The sequence below is a fragment of the Suricata suricatta genome, chromosome 11 (assembly GCF_006229205.1).
Source record: "Suricata suricatta isolate VVHF042 chromosome 11, meerkat_22Aug2017_6uvM2_HiC, whole genome shotgun sequence".
In the NCBI taxonomy this organism is placed as follows: Eukaryota; Metazoa; Chordata; class Mammalia; order Carnivora; family Herpestidae; genus Suricata; species Suricata suricatta.
Window position 1 is genome coordinate 74,482,924 of NC_043710.1, and position 21,185 is coordinate 74,504,108.

Consider the following 21,185-nt stretch of genomic DNA (forward strand, 5'->3'; position numbering starts at 1 on the left):
AGTGAGAAAGAATGACATATGGCCATTTGTAGCAAAGTGGATGGATCTTGAGGGTGTCATGCTAAGTGAAATAAGTCAGGCAGAGAAGGACAGATACCATATGTTTGCACTCATAGGTCTAACAGGAGAAACCTAACAGGACCAGGGGGAGGGGAAGGGGGGAAGAGAGGTGGGGAAAGAGGAACACAAATCATGAGAGACTATTGAATACTGAAAACGAACTGAGGGCTGAAGGGGGAGGGAGAGAGGGGAAGGGGGTGATGGTCATGGGGGGGCACTTGTGGGGAGAAGCACTGGGTGTTACATGGAAACCAATCTGACAATAAATTATTACTAAAAAAAAAAAGTTGGGCCCCAAATCAGGGCTAAATACTTTGAGAACTCTGGACTGCTCTGTCGTCTGCAATATCAGTTAGGGACTGAAAACCAGTGTTTTGCCTCTGAAGTATCCCAAAGACTTACTTGTTCTGCCTCTCCATTCTCATTGCTTTAGTTCAGGCTCTCGCCATCTATTGCAGAGATAATTGTAATGCACTCCTGAGTAATTGCTTAGCCTGTGGTCTCCCTTTCAGCCCCATTTAACAACATCCCTGCAATTTGCTATTATGCATCATCTCTCCCACTTTAAACAAATTTTAGCACCTCCTCATAGCTTACATAACAAATTCTTAGATTTTTCATAAACTTGACTCTATATACCTTCCCAATTTCATCCCTTGCCTTTCATCTGTTCTTCCTTACCCGCACATCCTTCCCTCTGGCTTCTTTGAAATACTTGTGTGTACATTTGGGGAACTTTCCATCTGTATTAGCTTTCTTGCTGTCTTCACAAAGTATCATATTCGAATTCAGCAGCTTTAAATAACACAAATGTATTAATCACATAGTTTCTGTAGGTCAGAAATGTGAATGGGCTCAACACGGTCCTCTATTTAGGGCCCTATGAGGCTGAAATCAAGGTGTTGACTGGGCTGTGTTTCTTACTGGAGAGTCTCGGGAAGAACTCTCAGCTCATTCAAATTTTTGTTCAAAACAAGTTACTTGTAGTTATAGAGCTGAGGTTCCATTGTCTTACAGACTTGCAGTCAGGGCGGGATTTTGCTCCTAGAGGCTATTCGCATTCCTTGCCATGCTTTCTTTATGACCCCCTTCAGGAAAGGTGAGTCAGGGCTCTCTTTTGCATCACAGGACTCTGACTTCTGCTGCTGCATTTTTCTAGCCATAGTTGGGAGAAATTGTCTGCTTTTAAGGGTTTACATGAGGGGTGCCTGGGTGGCTCAGTCGGTTAAGCGTCCAGCTTCAGCTCAGGTCATGATCTCATGGTTCGTGGGTTCAAGCCCTGCGTCAGTCTCTGTGCTGTCAGCTAGCTCAGAGCCTGGAGCCTGCTTCAGATTGTGTATCTCCCTGTCTCTCTGACCCTCCCCTGTTAGCTCTGTCTCTCAAAAATAAATAAAAGACATTAAAAAAAGGGGGTTCACATGATTGGTTAGATTGGGCCAAGAATCGGGAATCTCCCTATTGTAAGGTTTGTAATTTTAATAACCTTTCTCAAAGTCCTTTATGCCATATAGCAGGTGTTCAGAATTTCAAGGATTAGGACGTAAGATATCTTTGAGTGTCCCTTCTGTCTAACACACCAGACATGTGATAAGCTTACAAGTCTTTCTCATGCTATGCCCTCTTACTGAAATGTTTCTGTTATAGAATTGTAGATGTTATTGGATTGATTGAAAAAAACACTATAAAAGCTTGATGAATCCTAATTAAACAGTTCACAACACCATACTCTGAAGGGATAAAAGAAGCTATTTACTATTTTACACATTTTTTCTTGTGTTTACTTTCTTCTTCCGTCTCCTTTTGGCTCTTCTCTCTCATATTCCTTAAAACCACTAGTGACACACAAGCAGAATTTAACCTTATTCCTAACACACTGGGCTAAATAAACATTTTCTGATTCTATGAATAAATCTGCCCTGTTTAACTTTTCTTATTCTTTCATTCTTTAGAAATTACTTTTCTCTGATCTTTTTAAAACAGTTTCTTTATATAGAGTAAAGATAAGAACTAGATGTAATATTTTGGGAAGTTTGATATCTAATTCCTAGACCATGTATTCATGCTAGAACTCTGTTAGCATGATTATTTTGTGTATGTGCTAAATTATTACTAAATCTTCCCTGATTCTTATCCACTGTTGACTTTGAATATTTACATTTTGCTTTTTTGCCATATGTTGGAATGTTTTGCAACTTTTATTTTTTGAAATTGCAGAAGTCTTTAAATGCTGATGAGTAGCACTTTATCAGTCACTTTAATTAGCATTTACTTTATTATCATCATATTTGAGACAGTATATCCTACATAACTCTAGTTAGTAAGTTGAGTATCAAATATATTAAACGCCAGACTTTGGGGTGCTTGGGTGGCTTAGTTGGTTAAGCATCTGACTTCACCTCAGGTCATAATCTTGCGGTCTGTGGGTTTGAGCCCCACGTCAGGCTCTGTGCTGATAGCTCAGAGAACCAAAAAAAACACCACAGACTTCTGGATGTTTATTTCAGTAAACACTTTTGAACCTTCATTATGGCCTAGGTTTTTACATTGGTAACTATACTTAGACATTATTATGTACCTGGTACTTTACTGCACAATCAGTTCACAGTTTACAAATGTCTATTTAACCTACTTGTGGTTGAAATATAACACTTAATTTTTTTATCTAGAGAATCATTAGTAAATACAGTTGGCCTACTACTAATGATTAAAGACAAATTTTTAAAAAGGGCAAAATGTGGTTGTATGGTAAAGTGAATATACTTCATTTAATCCTCACGGAACAGTTATATAAGAGAATTCAAAATTTACAGATGAAGAGAAATCTCAAATATGATTAGTTTAATATATATTATCAAAACTGTTTTCTCATTCCACATTTTCCCAAACCTGTGTGGTGGACCTTCAAATATTTATTGAATGAGATAAGTCTTGTTTTGAATAGATACTGCCTATGAAAAATTTTTCTTCTTTACATCTAATAAATGCTTTTTTTTGCACTAATACTTCAGAGGAAAAAAGACTTGTGATTCTTCTTAAGTTTTAGTTTAATGTATTTTCCTTTGATAAGTTACCATTTCACTTTGCTATCTGATAATAGCTTTGAAAATATAATTTGACCAGTGCCATAGAAAGGGATAATTAAACTATGTTTCTTGTAATTCTTATTTTCATATTTTTGAGTTTTAGTTAGAAAAGAGATAAACAAGAAATTGGAAGGTATCACTGCTTTCAGAAAATGTATTGTCCTTGGAGCCCTTGAAAAAACTGGTAACTGTTATCATTCCAAAAAAGTTCAACCTGTTGTTCATATTATTAGTTTAATGCATTTCAGTTGACAGTGGTGTGCAGAATGGCTTGGACATTTGAAGCAAGGTAACTAGCTATCAAGCAATAGGACTAGGCCAGTGCTTTGCAGACCTTTCATTTCATCATAGTATTTGTGGGAATGAAATGGTAATATATGTACAGCACATGGAGATAAACCGATGGGGCTGATGGCGACTAGCCCGGTATCTTTCACCGTGCCAGGCCACTCATGGCCCAGAGTTGAGAGAGAGACTGCTTTGAACGGTCTATTACAAGTTTCTATCACACCTGTTGGAAAAAGCTCCGTATTCTTGTGATCAGTGAGAGAGGTCAAGTTATGGCTATTGTGTTAGGTATTGATAACAATTTACTGCCCATCTGTTCTTCTAAAGCATTTGTTCTCAGTTGATTTTAATCCAGGAAACACTAATAAACCCATTACATGTTTACATAAATATTTTAATGAAGAATAACTATTTTCCAAATTTAACAAATACACTGCTAAGAGTGACATTGTTTTATTTTATTTTACACTTTGTAAATCTCTTTTTTCTGGCTTAACAGAAGACAGCTTGATTCTCCTCTATTTTTGCATTCCATTTGTGTTGATAAGTTGTTTTGATTGAAGTATATGAAAAAATCTGTGTTAAACAGATATGTAGGTAGAAAAGAAGTAATATTTTAATCTTTCCAACAACTTGTGTATATTTTTATTTGATAGTACTCCAAAACTTGGCCAGTGGTAGTTTTCTTAAAATTTAGTTGCATTGTGGAATCTGAAAACATTGGTGAATTTTTCATGTTCTGGGGTCTCCAGGCCACGTACCCGATTAACTAGGAGAACTGACCTCACAAGTTTCAGAAGTGGTTAATAATTATGACCATGGCTTATTACAATAGAATCTGAAGAAACCCAGATGCAGACTTCTAAATTTCTCTCTTGTGGAGGTCACACAGAAAGATACTTCTTCCTACAGCAGTAAAGTATGTGATGTGTGCAGTGTTTCTGCCCAGAGAAGCCCACTGAAGGCTCAGACACTATGGCTTTTATTTGGAGCTGGTCACACAAGTACTTGGCGCCTGCACAGTCATGCTATTCACCATAAAATACATTGTTTACACAGTCGAGACTTGTGCAGCAGGATTTAGTGCCTTAGGATACAAAACAACCTTATTAATTAGTAACACAGGGAGCATTCCAAGAGCCTAGTTTCCAGAGGTTAGCCAAGGTTCAGGCTTTCTGTTATATTAGTTTCAGGTATGCAGCATAGTGATCGGACAATTCTGAGTATTCTACTGTTCTCACCACAGTAAGTGTAGTTTGCTATTTGTCGCCACACAGTGTTATACAGTGTTATTGGCTGTGTTGCCTATGCTGTATTTTCCTTCCCTGTGAGTGACTTATTCCATAACGAGTTTGTATCTCTTAATCCCCTTCACCTGTTTTGCCCATCTCCCACTCTCCTCCCTTCTGGCAGCCCTTAGTTCTCTGTATTTATGAGCCTGTTGCTGTTTTTGTTCGTTTGTCAGGTGTGGGGTTTTTGTTGTTTTTGTTTGTTTTGGACTCCACATACAGGTGAAATCATAGGATATTTGTCTTTCTCTGGCTTATTTCATTTAGCATAATACTCTCTAGGTCCACTCTTATTATCATGTATTGGCAAGATTTTGTTCTTTTTTTATGCCTGAGTACATATACATTATATATGTATATTAATCTATTATGCATATATGTGTAGAATATGTAATATTTCATTTTATGTGCCACATCATCTTTATTTCCTTTATGGATAGACACTTAGATTTGCTTCTGTATCTTGGCTGTTACAATTATGGTACAATAAACATAGAAGTGCATGTATCTTTTAAAATCTGTATTTTTGTTTTCTTTGGGTAAATGCTCAGTAGGGGACTCACCAGGTCATATAATATTTCTATTTTTATTTTTTTGAGGAGTTCTCCATAATGTTTACATAGTGTCTTCCCCGGTTTATATTATCAACAGTGTGTGAGGGGTCACTTTTCATATCCTTGTTCAACACTTGTCATTTCTTGTCTCGTTGATACTAACGGTTCTGACTAGTGTGAAATGATATGTCATTGTTGCTTTGACTTGCATTTCCCTGGTGGTTAGTGATGTTGAACATCTGTATGGCTTCTTTGGAAATGCCTATTCAGATCTTCTGCCCATTTTTAATTGAATAATTTGTGGGGTTATTGGTGTTGAGATTTAGGAGTTCTCTGTATATTTTGGATATTAACTGCTGATCAGATATATGATTTTCAAATATCTTCTCCCATTCAGTAGGCTGCCTTTTCATTTTGTTGATGCTTCCTTTGTTGTGTAAAAGATTTATAGCTTGATACAATCCCAGTAATTTATTTTTTTCCTTTTGTTTGTTTGGCCTAAGGAGACATATCCATAAAAATGTTAAGGCTGGTGTTGAAGAGATTTCTGCCTGTATTTTCTTTTAGGAGGTCTATAGCTTCAGGCCTCACATTTAAGTCTTTAATTCATTTTGAGTTTATTTTGGGGTATGTTGTAAGAAAGTGGTCCAGTTTCATTCATTTGCATGGAGCTGTCCACTTTCCCCAGTACCATTTATTGAAGAGACCCTCTTTTTCCCAGCGTATGTTCTTGCCTCCTTTGTCATAGGTTAATTGATCATATAAGTGTAGGTTTATTTTTGGGCTCGCAGTCCCGTTCCATTGATCTGTGTGTTTATTTTTGTGCCAGTACTATAGCGTCCGCCTTGAAATCTGAGATTGTGATACCTTGAGCTTTGTTTCTCTTTCTCAAGATGGCTTTGGCTCTTTAGGGTCTTTTGTGGTTCCATGCAAATTTTAGGCTTATTTATTGTAGTTCAATGAATAACACAGTATTTTGATAAAGATTCCATTGAATCTGTACTTTTCTTTGGGTAATATGGACATTTTAACAATATTGTTTCAATCCATGAGCCTGGTATATCTTTCCTTTTTGTATGTGAGTTATTGAGGAATGTTTAAACAAATAATTTTGGTGATATATAAGCCATTCTCCAGAATGTAGAAAAGGCAAGCATATAACCCACATTGGGTCTTTTTGTTAATCTAGTACATCTCTGTGATACTACAGTTGTTGACATACAGAACAGAAATGGTGTGTTCCAGCCAATTGCACTAATAACTAAAAATGCAGAAATAAAATACTAGTAAGATCATACACTATTACATATAGTCTAATTAAGGAATCCAAGAAATATTTGATATTACAAAGTTTTATTAAAAAATTATTATTTGAATATTTATTTTCGAGAGAGTCAGCGAGCATGAATAGGGGAGGGGCAGAGAGAGAGGGAGACAAAGGTGAGGCAGGCTCTAGGCTCTGAGCTGTCAGCACAGAGCCCAACACGGGGCTCGAACCCCCAAATCAGGAGATCATGACCTGAGCCGGAGGTCAGATGCACAACTGACTGAGCTGCCCAGGTGCCCCTACAAAGTTTTACTTTCAAAAACTTCAGTTGATAGTAAAAGGCATTTATTAATCTTTTTCCTTTTACATTTGTTTTCTAATTATTCCAGGTATTTTAGAGAATTATTTAAATCTTTTGAATACTAATCTTAAATCTGGGCTCTTTTCCTATTCTCATAAGTTTTTTCAGTTGCTTTTTTAGGTTTCTAGGTTGTATGTGTTTCATGTTTATGTTTTTATTAAACTGTAGATCTCACTGCATACTAGGAGTAAGCTGGCTATATTATAAAATGTATCAGTCTCCTGTTGGGCCCTATAACATTGTAGGCACTAAAAATTTGGTGAGTGAATGAATTACATTAATAAATGGAAAAGTGAGCCTTGGTTTGAGTGAGAATCCTCGATTTTTAAACAATGCCAGTTCTTCCTACATAGTATGTGGTTTCATGAAGTTTCATGGAAATCATTGTTTAGGCAAAATGGTTCTGAATATTAAATATTCTTACCAAATTAAATTGGTAAGAATAAATAACGTTGAAATGTTTTAAAAATTTATATAATATAGGAGACTGGCACTGTGATGTTTATAAGATTTTAGTAGTTAAAATACTGAAATAATAAAATCAGAATAAAAGTACTGAAACTGATTTTTTGGTATGTGTGTGAGACTATAGAAGTGGGTATTTGTGCATAAGTAATAATGCATCTATACATATATATTACTACTTGTGTGAATTTGACATATGAGGCAGTCACCATTTAAAGTTTCTCTTTCAATACAAAAGTATCTTTTTCACATAAAGAATTAAATGTAAGACTCTGTGAAACTGTAAGTATGAAAAAGGGAAAATGTAAAGATTATGTATTCTTGACATTGAAGAGCATTCTTTGTTAAGAACTTGACTGTTCATTATAATGGTATGAAAAATCAGAACAGCTTTATACCAAAACTGACGACATCTAAACTAGAGTTCATATCAACTAATAAAATGAAAGGGGGAAGGGGGGACTTTTTCTTACTGATTTCAAAAGAAAAAGTTAGCCAGTAATACATATTAAAAAATCTTTAAACTTTTATCAAAATGCAAAATAAAATAACCAGAAGTACCTTTTGTTTCTTAGACTAACAGAAGCATTGTAATTAAAAGTGGGGTGTATTGACAGGACACATACTTCTAATGAAAGTATAAATTGAGGGGCGCCTGGGTAGCTCAGTTGGTTAAGCCTCCGGCTTCGGCTCAGGTCAGATCGGCTCAGGTCAGATCTCACGTTCGTGGGTTCGAGCCCCATGTCAGGCTCTGTGCTGACAGCTAGCTCAGAGCCTGGAGCCTGCTTCCGGTTCTGTGTCTCCTTCTCTCTCTGCCCCTCCCCCTCTCATGCTCTGTCTCTCTCTGTATCAAAAATAAATAAAACATTAAAAAAATTAAAAAAAAAAGAAAGTATAAATTGATACAACCCTTTATGAAGGTACTTTACTTTCAAGAGCCTTTCAGATACAGGTATTTCAAGTATGGATATTCTTAGACCCAGTAACTTCATTTTTAATTTTTAATTATTGACTATAAGGAGATAATCTTTTAAGATGATGATCTGATTATATGAAAGAATGCCCAAAGTTTTATAGTGCTAAAGTAAAAAAGAAATCATAAATTTTGATATCAATTTATTTTACTTATATCAAAAAAGATTGCAAGAAATAACCAAAAATGAGAGTCGTTATTTCTTAGTAGTAGGATTATAAGTTGTTGTTCTTCATATGCATATGCATACTTCCTTTTGTGTATATATTCTTTTGCATATTACTTTTATAATCAAAGTTTTGGAGGTCAGTTTAAAGAATGTTTAGAATTTTCCCATAAAGTGAAAAAATTGAGACTTGAAAAGAATCCTTTTTGTCCCACATATTTTTAATTCTATAATTGGATTCTGCATATTAATAAAAATAAAAAGATTGACAGTTAATATACTTTAGGATACATATGAATTTTGTATGATTAGCTAAATATTTTTACCATTTTATAAAATTGTTGAAATGTTTTACCATAATTTGTTTACTTGAGTACCTAGCACATTTCAGAGACTCAGAAGATATCTTTAAGTGGATTTTTTAAAAAACAATTACGTGGCTATAATCAACATTCCATTATTCCCAGAGTGATTCTCCCCTGAGCCTACCCATCCATTTTATTTTTTATTTAGATGAGTATATTTAAAAATAATTTTTTTAATGTTTATTTTTGAGAGAGATGGAGTACAAGCAAGGGGAGGAGCAGAGAGAGGGGGGGACAGAGCAGTCTCTGCTGTCAGCACAGAGCCTGATGGTGGGGCTTGAACTCACCAACCACAAGATCATGACCTGAGCCAAAGTTGGATGCTTAACTGACTGAGCCACCTAGGCACCCCAAGATAAGTATAAGTTTTGTTTACTTTCTCCATATATATTGTTATATTATTCATGTTTGGATTTGGCAGCCATATTTTCTGCTCTGAAGAATCTTCAAGATAAGATTCGACGCTTAGAACTGGAAAGGATTCAGGCAGAAGAAAGTGTGAAAACCTTGTCTAGAGAAACAATTGAATATAAGAAAGTATTGGATGAACAAATTCAAGAAAGAGAGAATTCAAAGAATGAAGAGTCAAAGCATAATCAAGGTTTGTTTAATTATGAAGGAAATGAAACCTACAAATACACAAAATACAAAATGAAATACAGAAAATAAGTGATGTAAAATTATTCTAAAAGCACAGTCATGTTAGTGTTTCCTAGTGGTCAGTGTCTTTGGGCACTCCAGAACTGTATTATACGAGAGTATTCTAAGGAGCAAGTGGTGATGTCTTGCATTATATTGGCTGACCAAATTCAAGACAGGTTGGGACTAGCATATAGAAAGCATGATGTAGGTCATCTGAGTAGGCTTCTAGAGCTACTGGAAAGTGTTTATTGTGTACACAGTAGATTTAATTCCTGTTAACAGCTTGTTAAAACTGTTGTGTGAGTGAGCTAATTTCTGTTTATGTATTCTGTTTAGAACTGGCATCTCAGCTGTTAGCTGCAGAAAATAAATGTAATCTTTTAGAAAAACAGTTGGAATACATGCGCAATATGATAAAGCATGCAGAAATGGAAAGGACATCTGTCTTAGAAAAACAGGTATGGTCCCTCACAGATTCATTCTCAGCAGTAGTTATGGGGAAATCAGACTGACATAAAGATCTTTTTTCTCACTGAAGACTAATGGTTCTGTTATAATAATCATTTCTCCTTTAATCCGAATCACTGATAGTAGTACCAGTAAGTAGTTCATTTTGAGAAACAACTAGTATAAGCTTTGAGAAAAATGTGACTTGTTTTTTTAACATCACTGTAAAGAGGCTTCCTTTTTGAATGACCCTCACACACACTGCACATCTTCTGCACACAGCTTTGATAGCTTCTGCTTTTGAACAGTGTAACAGCCCAAGACTGAAATCCTTGGGATCGTTTATAGGGTGGGGGGGTAGTCTGTTCAATCTGCCACATGATTGGAAATGGCAAAACATTATATACAGTAATATAGTCATTCTCTACTTTGGGAGCTTCCAGTTCTTTGGTTAGAAAGCATCTGTAAGTGAGATGTTTTGACTAATATCTATTAAGCATATGTATTAAATAACCTTGTTTCACCAGTAAATTTTAAATTGCCCATTTTATAAGAATAGTTCCAGTGCTGCAAATAGAGTATGCTTTTGGCAGTTTTTAACTTAATGTATTTTTTAAGGGCAGCAAGTATCCATTAAGGTGGATTGGAAGGGATTAGTAATTGACACAAATTCCTGGGGAAATTACTGCTTTATTTAGTCATAGTCCAATTTCTGTTAGTATGATATCTGTTGCTAGAGTCTTATATATGAAGATATACTGTTTATAAATTTAGGTCCTTGGTGTTTTGGCTTTACCAATAGACCCCAATTTTGCATATTTCTACTACTTACCCTTGTTTAATGGTTTACCATGTGACTGTCAGGTGGCAGTCTTTTCAAAGCCTTAACATAAACCTAAAAATCATAATAAATCTTTTTATAGAATTCAGAGGAAGCATTAATTAAATTATTGCCTTACATAAGAGAGACTAGCTGTGTAAGAGAACCAGAGTCATTGAAAGTGTTAGCCTATATATCTAAAAAATCTCTGAGTATAACAAAAGTCTCAGTATATAGAACCAAATGTTATAATAGTATATGGTAAGACCAGGATTCCACTTGTATTGATTGATTGCTTTTTCCTGTGGTTTCATCTCCTAAAATTTCTCTGTAGTATATAAGTTCTGTGAAAGGCCAAAAATTATTATATAGTATGTTCTAAGTTATGCCCAGTGTTGTGTTTTATTTTTTTGTCAGATTGTCATGCTTGTGTTTAATATTATTTCACAGGTTTCCCTCGAAAGAGAACGACAACATGATCAAACACATGTGCAGAGCCAGCTTGAGAAGTTGGATCTTCTTGAACAGGAATATAACAAACTTACCACAATGCAGGCCGTGGCAGAAGTCAGTGCATAATATTGGTTCTTTTGTAAAATTGATCATTTTATAATACTGGCAATTCATAAGAAGAAAAGTGATCATGTAGCAAAGAAACAGGAATTTTTAAGAGGAAGAAATGTAAACTTGGAGAGAGTGTTCACATTTTATAATCTCGATTTATATAAGGAAGAAGTTCTTTCTGAAAATGTTGGAAACGTAAATGTTTTTAAGCATCCCTGAGGCCTGTATCACTTGGTTTTAAGTTGTTCCCTTTAGTTTTAATTAATCCATTTGGGAAGTATTTAATACCACTGAGACTAAAATTCTAAATTTAGCTTCACATTTTATAATCTAGATTTACATAAGGAAGAAGTTCTTTTTGAAAATGTCAGAAGCTTAAATGTTTTTAAGCTTCCCTGAGGCCTCTAACACTTGGTTCAAGTTGTTCCCTTTAGTTTTAATTGATCCATTTGGGAAGTATTCAGTACCCCTGAGACTAAAATTCTAAACCTAGCTTCCGTGTAGCCTATACACCTTCATACAGAGCTGTGTTCTTTGGCCATAGATTTCACCCATAATTCTATTTAACTACCTCACAGTTACTTCACAAATGACTAATAATGAATCACAGGAGAGCATCATGGTTACTGGCAAGCACAGAGTCTGTACTAGAGTGACAAGCTTATGTTTACTGTGCTGAAATTTTATAGCACATTCCTGTGTTGCTGTATTAAAATTTTACAGACACTAAGTCTTTCACTAACCACTCTTAATATTTGTATCACTAGAAAAAAATGCAAGAATTGGAAGCAAAACTCCGTGAAGAAGAACAAGAACGGAAACGCATGCAAGCCAAGGCGGCCCGGGTAAGCGGCAGTGCCCGCAGGCCGGCTCTCCACATTTCACACCCCGCTCTGTATCGAAACAGAGATTCATGATGGGCTTCGTAGGTCTTCTATATTTTGGAGGGGTCCACTATATAAACTCTCATACATAGCTTGATATAGAAAATTAACATATATTTTTATAGGCAAAAGAGTAAAAATTGAGTTTTATAGAGTTGTTCAAATTGTGCGTTTCAATCAGCATTTTTAAAAATTGAGTAGACTAAACCATCAGAGGTAGTGTCATAAAGTAATACATACTGATGGAAAACTTCTCACATGGGTCACTATTGGAAATGTTGGAAAACTATCATTTAGTTTCTTACTTACATGTTTTCCTTTTCCTTGGTGGCCTCAAAACACCAGGACAAAAATTGACCCACAAAAGCTACCAGATAAGGAAAGTGAGCTCTGTTTGCTCCTGGTCTTTGATTTTTAGCCCATGCATTGGCCACCAGGTAGAACAGGTGAGGCAGTGTAAATCCACACAAACATTGAACTTATATATATTCCAACCAGCACTGCATTTCTAAAGGAGATAGCAGTACTTTTGTACCCAGTAAGTCTTACTTACAGGCCTAATAAAATACCTTGTTTGTAATTGAAGACTCTTTTTAAGAGCCTGTTTATTCAAATACCTCCTATTTACCCTCCCACTTCCAGAGTCTTTAAGTTTTATAACATTCATATGTATCTTTTCTCATATTAACACAAGAAGCAGGTCTCAGTTCCAGAACAGTGAAGAGCTGAGGGTCTATAGTTCAGGCTGTGGTCAGACACCAGCAGTGTCCTGAGTTCCGTTCATTTGTAAATGTTTCTGTTATCTTTGTCACTTTGTCTGTTTCTTCCAGAACTTCCTAGAACTCATTGATTTAACATATCCTCTTTCTATTAAACGATATATTTTTCCCAAATATTTATCTTATGATCAATTTGTATATATTTAATGCCTCACTGTGCTGAGTTTTATGGTCATGTGGCTTTATTTTCGATCACCAAGTTCTGAAATGACTTGGTTTCTCTGCCTATTCCACTGTAAGGTCGGCCGCTTTACTGTGTCTCCATTTCCTCACTTGTAACGTGCAACTCCTGGATTGTGCTTTATGTACTTTTGTGGTGGTGAGTTTTTTTGTACATGAAATAAAAATTAAACAAGTTTACTTTTCTTATTAATTTAAAAAGTTATTTTGCAGTATTTTCTTTCACTTTTTCATTTAGCAGACATAATGTAGGGACCTAATCAGTTATTACTGATATATACCATCAGTAAAGGTTTTGAGTTTTGAGAGTGGATACCAGTGACCAGAGATCATACATTGTTCCAAGTCAGTTCAACCTTAAGTGGTATGGTGTTGGGCAAGATATTTAACCTTTCAGAGCTTGGATTTTACCACTGATGAAGTGGTCTTCATTTTATATCTTCCTAGTGTGGAAGGTATCAAACAAGAGAAAAGATAATGTAGGTATTTAAGATGCCACACAAATATATGACCACTACCAGGAAGAATTAAATAAACTGGAAATGAAAACATTTTAAAAAGTTGTTTTTTGTTTTTTGTTTTTTTTGTTTTTTTTACTATTCAAACACATTGGCTTCATAGGTCTTACAGAGTAGTAATTTTATGTTCAGTAAATTCTGTCTATTCAGTCTACTATATATAAAGCATTGTTAGATATGAGGGAATGTAGATTGCTCCCGAGGGTAGGCATCGCTGTGTTCCTTTGTCTCTGAATAGAGTCTATCCCTAAAGAATGCAGTCATTGTGGGAGTTAGTATTTTCGGTATTTCTTTTAACTCATCCATTGGTTCTGAGTGTTCCAATTCCATCATAATTTTCTAGGGAACTTCAAAATACTTTCAAAAACAATGAAGTCCAGAGAGGATCCTGACACTCTGAATGTTTCTCCAGATGATTTGGATACATAAGCTCGTTTGAAAATCATTATTCTAGACAAATACACAGTCTTTTTTTTTTTTTTTTAAGGAAGTCTGAAAATTGGTTTAGGGAAAGCACCTGTCTTGTTTGAGATCCCTAGTAATTGGTTATGGAATTTCTTTCTTGTGCATAGGAAACTATTTTTAATTAATATAGTTACTAAGCTTCTAGAGAAAAGGGTGTGATAGCATTTGCTGACATGCCTTCCAGTTCTTTTGGACATAAAATTTTCTAGTTTCATTGTCTTATGTTGTAAGGGTATTAGTTTTTAAAGAGGGAGAAATGTATTTTGTTCACCAGTTGCTTTGTGTCTGGTACTGATGCTGTAATTGCCATGTGTAAAAAAGAAGAAAATATTGAAGCATTCGTTTGGATTCAGATATATTGCATTTAGCTCATTAGGTATAATTTATGGAACAACTACAAATAATGGAGCTAAAAGGTTCCAACCTGAAAAAAAAAATACAAGTTGTAGCACAGCACTTCAGGATAAGATGAGAGACTTGTATTGATTTAAAATATTTGGCAAATGTTCGCAGGTTGGTTCAAGACATAGTTACACAGCTATGATATGTTTTTCGATCAGATACTATTATAGATTTTTACACATCTTTACGTGGCAAATCCAATACATTTTCTTTCTATAGCGTTAACTTTAGGCTGTCCTATTTTTCTTAGTTGCAGACTGGTCTAGAAACAAATAAAATTATCTTTGAAGATAAGGCAGCTCCATGTGTTCCCAGTGCAAGGAGAGTTAAAAAAAAGAAGTCAAAACTACCGGAAAAGGTATGAAAACAGGACCGGTAAGTCAAAGTGCTGATTATTACCTAGTGTAATTTATGTGAAAATACTCCTACAACTGTGTGGTACAACAGTCTTGGATGAGTAAATCTTCACTTTCTGTTTCTACATTGGGAAGATGGAGGAAGTAAGATCTATGTATAAATTTTTGCCCTGATAGTGAGATGGTATATATGAAAGCTTTTTAGAAATCCAATACACTGCCCAGATCTTTATTATTCAATACTGCATTAATGGCCTTACAGCATTTTTAGGTATATGTGAGTATATATACATACGTATACCATACCATACAGTTTCTTAGGCTGGACTTGCTGTTTTGGCAGGTACTGTTTTGTCCTTCCTAGCCTTTCCTAGGCTAGGAGCATGTTGTCAGGTATTATTAGGAGCTCAAGAACACGTCAGTAGCTAAAGCAAGTAGTAGCCCAGCAGCACACTGAAATTTTAGGTTAGTCATGTATGGTCAGCTCTTATCATCATGTGAGTAAACTTGTTTTTTGTTTTTTTGTTTTTTTCCTTTCCATTCAGAAAGGTTCTAGGAACTATTTTGCTGCACAACCACATTATAGATTATGCTTGGGGGATATGCCTTTTGTAGCTGGAAAGGTGAGTCAGTCCAACTCTGGATTTTTTTTTTCCCTGTACAACTTAGCTCTTTGAATTAAATCCACTCATCTGCCTGTATGCCTGTAAATGGTGAAAACATTTTTCTGCCCTTTTAATTGTATGGTTCATAGTGATGTGAGAAAGAGATGGAAGAAGGTTTTATGGGTTTGGGGGAGCAGGGAAAAGGTTAGGGGGACTTTAAAGCAGATTAAGTATTTGTGGAAGGAAAGTTATGAACAATATCGGAGGCCCTGGTTTGGAGAGGGTGTGGTTGCAGGTAAGAGTGAATGAAATGGGAAACAGTGTACTTGTAGCATTGGATTTTTAGTGTCAGTCCTATACTTATTTATATTTAAATATAGTAGATATTTAAATAAATAGAAATCACATACCGTTTGTCCTCACATACATCATTCTCCAAAAAGCAGTCATAAATAGGTCTGAATCTTTAGTGCTTAAATGTAGAGATGATAATTTTGTCAAATATCAGCAAGTACTAAGTGATTTCTAATAAGTACCTAGGACTGTGTTAGTTTATAGCACTTTTTCATTAGCTCTGTGTTACTGGTTGTTTCATGCGTAGATGCCTTGAATACCCAACTAAGTAGTGAGTTTGAGAGGCTTTGGGAATAGATTCTAATTTTATTTATTTGTTTTACCCCCCCCCCCCACAATAAATCCTCAGTGAAAGCTTGGAGAATGAACTAATTTCTAGGTTTTCCACTTGCCCTTTGTGGATGTGTGAGGCACAGATAACTTAAATATTTATTATATATAAATATAAATATACAAAATATATATTACCATTGGCTCTATGCTGTTCTTTACCCTAAATTTAACTTCTTGTTGGATTACAGATTATCTTTTGACCTGTTTCTTTCTTTGTCTCTTAATCCTACCAAGCTGCTTTTGCCTCACTGTAAAATCTGTGTTGAGTTGGAAATATAGGTTCTCAAGGGCTGAACTACATTAGCATCACTGAGTACCGCATTTGAAAAACCAGATTATGAAACCCCACCACAGTCCCACTAAGTCGGAATTTTCTGGACCGGGACTAGAAAGTATGTTTGTTTGTTTTTATTGTTTCCTGATATCAGTCTAGTGTTCAGTTAGATTTGGGACCCACTTAGTAAAGTGCTCTGCCCACTGTTTTCATCATGTAAACATCCAAAACAGTGGTTGTGTACTCCATTCAGTACATCTGATGAGCCCTCATTAATACATTTCTAGACCACCGTATTTGAAAATTCTGAAGTTGAGTTAAAATCTTTCACTGTGTCAATTCTCCTCATTGCTCTTTTTCTGTTCTCAGGGATCCACTTGAGCCCTTGACTGTAGGGAAATTTTTAAGCTTTAGAAAATAACTTTATTCTTATCTCCTTATTCTATTGTAGGTTATACACACACTTTCTTTTTCTTCCGCTATGAGTTTACCACATCATCACTCTCTTCCTTTCTAAATTGAATGTAGCCCTCTAAATGTGGTGTAACTAGCACAGAATAGTCTTTGTCATATTCTGGGAGTCTGTCAACACAGCCTGGCATCATATTCATGTTCTGGGGGAAGCTTCATCATTCCTCTCGTTAATTATAAAAATTTTTTTAATGTTTAGTTGGTTTTGTTTTTTTTTTTTCCCCAAAGACAGTGCAAGCAGGGGAGGGTCAGAGAGAGAGGGAGACACAGAATCAGAAGACTGACTCCAGGCTCTGAGCTGTCAGCACAGAACCCGACGCAGGCCTCGAACCCACAAACCAGGAGATCATGATCCGAGCCGAAGTCGTACGCTCAACTGACTGAGCCACCCAGGCGCCCCTAATGTTTAGTTTGTTGAGAGACAGAGTATGAGCCAGGGAGGGGCAGAGAGAGAGGGAGACACAGAACCCGAAGCAGGCTCCAGGCTCTGAGCTGTCAGCACTGAGCCCCGTGTGGGGCTTGAACTCGTAAACTGAGATCACAACCTGAGGTGAAGTTGGCTGCTTAATTGACTGAGCCATCTGGATGCCCTCTTCTCAGTCATTTTAAATGTTCATTTATTTTGAGAGAGAAGGAGGGAGGAGAGGAGGGAAGAAAGGAGAAAGAGGGAAAGAGGCAGTGAGGAGGGAGATGGAGAATCCCAAGCAGGTTCCATGCTGTTAGTGCAGAGCCCGATGCAGAGCTTGATCCCACACCATGACCTGAGCCAAAATCAAGAGTCAGATGCTTAGCCGACTGAGCCACCCAGGTGCCTCTTGTAGTCAACTGAAGTAACAGGTAGTTTCCTGAAGCTTTCCATCAGCTTCTATAGGTCCTGTGTTTGTGGATTTAATTATTTTATACAGAATTTGTGAGTAAATGAGACTATAAGGAGTCTCGCCCTATCCTACATTACATTAGAATCTAGTTCATTATTTGTGTCCCCAAATGTAATTGCCTATCTTCAGCAATTCTCATTAAAGTTATTTAATATAAAGGTTGAAAGGGGACAGGTTCAAAGATCAGTCTTCCAACCTGAGCTCTCTTTCTGAAGTTGTTTGTACATTTTGTGAAATATTATTCAGACAATTAAGAAAGTGTTGTCACCTAGCTGAGAATTCCTCAAAATGTCTATTTTTAATTTTATGTTGGTATAAACCAATACATTTGTAAAATGCAATAAAAATGAATTACTAGAAAAATGAAATTAAAGACACAAAATACACATCCTGATTTTTAAATGATAGATTGAACAGACATAAAGTTCCACTAATGAATACAATCAGAAAAATAACAGGAAAAAGAATTTTAAAAACGATATGCTCTTCATTTTAAAGCATATATAGGCAATTAGTGTAGTGAATACATATTACAAGTTATAAGGGAAATAGTGATTTCACATACTGATGTATTTTTCACACCTTAAATGAATCTATGTAGATCAGCATTTAAGTTGTTAATGAGTCAAATGAATTTGGTTCTTGATATTCAAGGCTATATTAATGACTGCATAGTTGCAAGGGAGAAGGTATATCTAAACCATTTAATTGTCGGTTTATTTGAATTACCTTGATAAAACCATAGATTGACTTCTATTTGGAAATGATTCTAGATTTATAGGAAGTTGCAAAAATAATAAAGGTCCGATGCATCTTTCATCTGGTTTACCACAATAATAATGTATTACATAGCTGTAGTATAGTATCAAACCCAAGAGACTAAATCTACAGACCTTATGAGGTTTCTCTGGTTTTGCATGTACTTGTGTATATGTGTGTTTGTGTGCACACATGTACAGGTTAGGTCGGTGCCGTTTTATCACAGGATTGGTAAACACCACCACTCCAAATCTACAGTTTTGACATTTTACAAACAGGAGTCATACGGTATGTGACCTTTTAAAATTGACCTTTTTATTCAGTATAACTACCTTGAGATTCATCAAATTGTGTGTATCCATGGTTCTTTTCTTGCTCTCAGTTGAATATTCCATGGTGTGAAAGTACCACTGTTTAATGATTCACCTGTTGAAGGGCATTTGGGTTGTTCCCCAGTTTTGTGTGTTTACAAATAAAACCAGAATGAACATTGTGTACAGGTTTCTGTGTGGACATTAGTTTTCACTTCTGTGGGATAAATGTCCAGGAATGTGATTGCTGGATTGTATGTTTAGTATATTTCTTGTTTTTAAACTACCCAAGTGTTTTTGAGTGACTGTACCATTTTTCGTTTCCGGTAGCAGTGTCCAAGAGATGGAGTTTGTTCACATCCTTTAACCAGCATTTATTTATTTGTTTATTTATTTTTCCTCTTATGGTTTATTGTCGAGTTGGATTCCATGTAACACCCAGTGCGCATCCCCACAAGTGCCCTCCTCCATGCCCATCACGCCCCTTTCCCTCTCCCCCTCCCCCACAGCCCTCAGTTTGTGCTCGCTATTCAAGAGTCTCAGGTTTGCCTCCCTCCTAACCAGCATTTAATATTGCTACTTTTATTTTAGCTTTTCTGCTATGTGTGTTTGATATCTCACGGTGCTTTTATTTTATATTACTCTAATGACGAATGATGGTAGTCAGCTTCTTTCTCGTGCTCACTTACCATCTGTATATCCTCTAGTGAAATAGCCATTTGCATTTCTTGCCTGTTTTTAATTGTTTTTGTTTGTTTGCTGCTAGGTTTTGAAAGTTCTGTATTCTGATCCACGTCATGTATCAGACATGTAGTTTGCAATTATGTCCTCCCAGTTTGTAGCTTCTCTTTCTTCCTCTTAAAACTGTTTCACAGAGCAAGTTTTTTTGTTTCGCTGAAATCCAGTTAATTGATTTTTGTTTTCTGTGGATCATACTTCTGCTGTCAGGTCTAAGAACTCTTTGCCAGGACAAACATTCTGTAGGTTTTCCACTTACTGTTATATTTTACATCTAAATCTATGATCCACTTGAAGTGACTTTTGTGTACAGGCTAGCCTTCTAAGTTAGGTCAAGGTTTATTTTTTTTTAATTCTGTTCCACTGATGTATGTTTACCTCTTTGCTGTACCATACTGCCTCGAGGACTGTGGCTTTATATAGTAAGTCAAACATCAGGGAGAGTAATTCTTTCTCAAAATTGTTTTAGTTTCTCAAGTTCCTTTGTCACTTTATATAAATTTTAGAATAAACTTTTCTCTATCTATCAAAAAAAGTCTTGCTAGAATTTTGGTTGGAATTGTATTATACGTATAGATCAGTGTGTGAGTATATCAGATATTCTTGTCAAATCTTCTAGACCATGAGTATAGTATAACTTTTTTTTATTTAGATCTTTGATTTCTTTCATCAGTGTTTTGTGGTTTTTGGCATATTGGTCCCATGCCTGTTTTATTAGATTTATACTCATATTTTTTTTTTGAGCAAATGTGGGTTGTTTTAGTTTTAATTTAGTTTCTATGTGATCATTGCTAGCATATTAAGGTTTTGTATGTTGAGCTTATATTTTGTGATTGATTTCATTGAATTCACTTCTTAGTCCTAGGAATTATTTTTTAGGTTAGAATTTTCTATGTAGAGAAACCTATCATACGTAAATAGGACAGTTTTATTTTTTTTAATTGCATGCCTTTTATTTCCTTTTTTGCTTTACTGCACTGACTAGGATTTCCAGTAGTACTTTAATTAAGCAGGAGTGATGAGAGTGGACATCCTTGCCTGTTTCCCGATCTTAGGTGGGGGAGAACATTCAGTCTCACCAGTAAATGCAATGATAGCTGTAAGTTCCTTGTCATGTTCTTTATCGACTGGAGGAACTTTCCCTCTGTTTCTTTCTACTTTTTTGAGAGTACCTGATTAGGTGTTAGATTTTTTTCAAATGCTTTTCTTCATAAAATGGTATGGTTATGTGATTTTTCTTTTTTATTGTTGATATGCTAGATTACATTGCTATTTTTATTTTAAATTAAATAATTGAAATAGTCTTGCATTCCTGCAATAAACACCAGTTGGATAAGGTATACATACTTCTTTGTATATAATACTGGATTCAATTTGCTACCTAACAGCAGAAACTAGGATAAAGAATTTCTGCTTAGTTTAGCACAGTGGCTACCAAACTTGGCTGGTCAGAATCAACTGGCAAAATCCAAAATCTACATTTCCAAGCCCTGACCCACACTGATTGAGTTTGGAGTACTGCCTAGGAATCTGC

The 21,185-nt window shown here is 35.6% G+C and overlaps 1 protein-coding gene across 1 annotated transcript in view; it reads left to right on the forward strand.

Moving 5' to 3' along the window:
* Positions 1-21,185, forward strand: part of CEP57 (centrosomal protein 57) — a 41,395-nt gene that overhangs the window by 14,905 nt on the left and 5,305 nt on the right. Inside the window, exons 3-8 of the mRNA XM_029957210.1 lie at positions 9,293-9,472; positions 9,850-9,971; positions 11,231-11,347; positions 12,112-12,189; positions 14,823-14,930; positions 15,474-15,551. Of these exons, the coding sequence (XP_029813070.1) occupies positions 9,293-9,472; positions 9,850-9,971; positions 11,231-11,347; positions 12,112-12,189; positions 14,823-14,930; positions 15,474-15,551 (683 nt within the window). The remainder of the gene's footprint in view (positions 1-9,292; positions 9,473-9,849; positions 9,972-11,230; positions 11,348-12,111; positions 12,190-14,822; positions 14,931-15,473; positions 15,552-21,185) is intronic.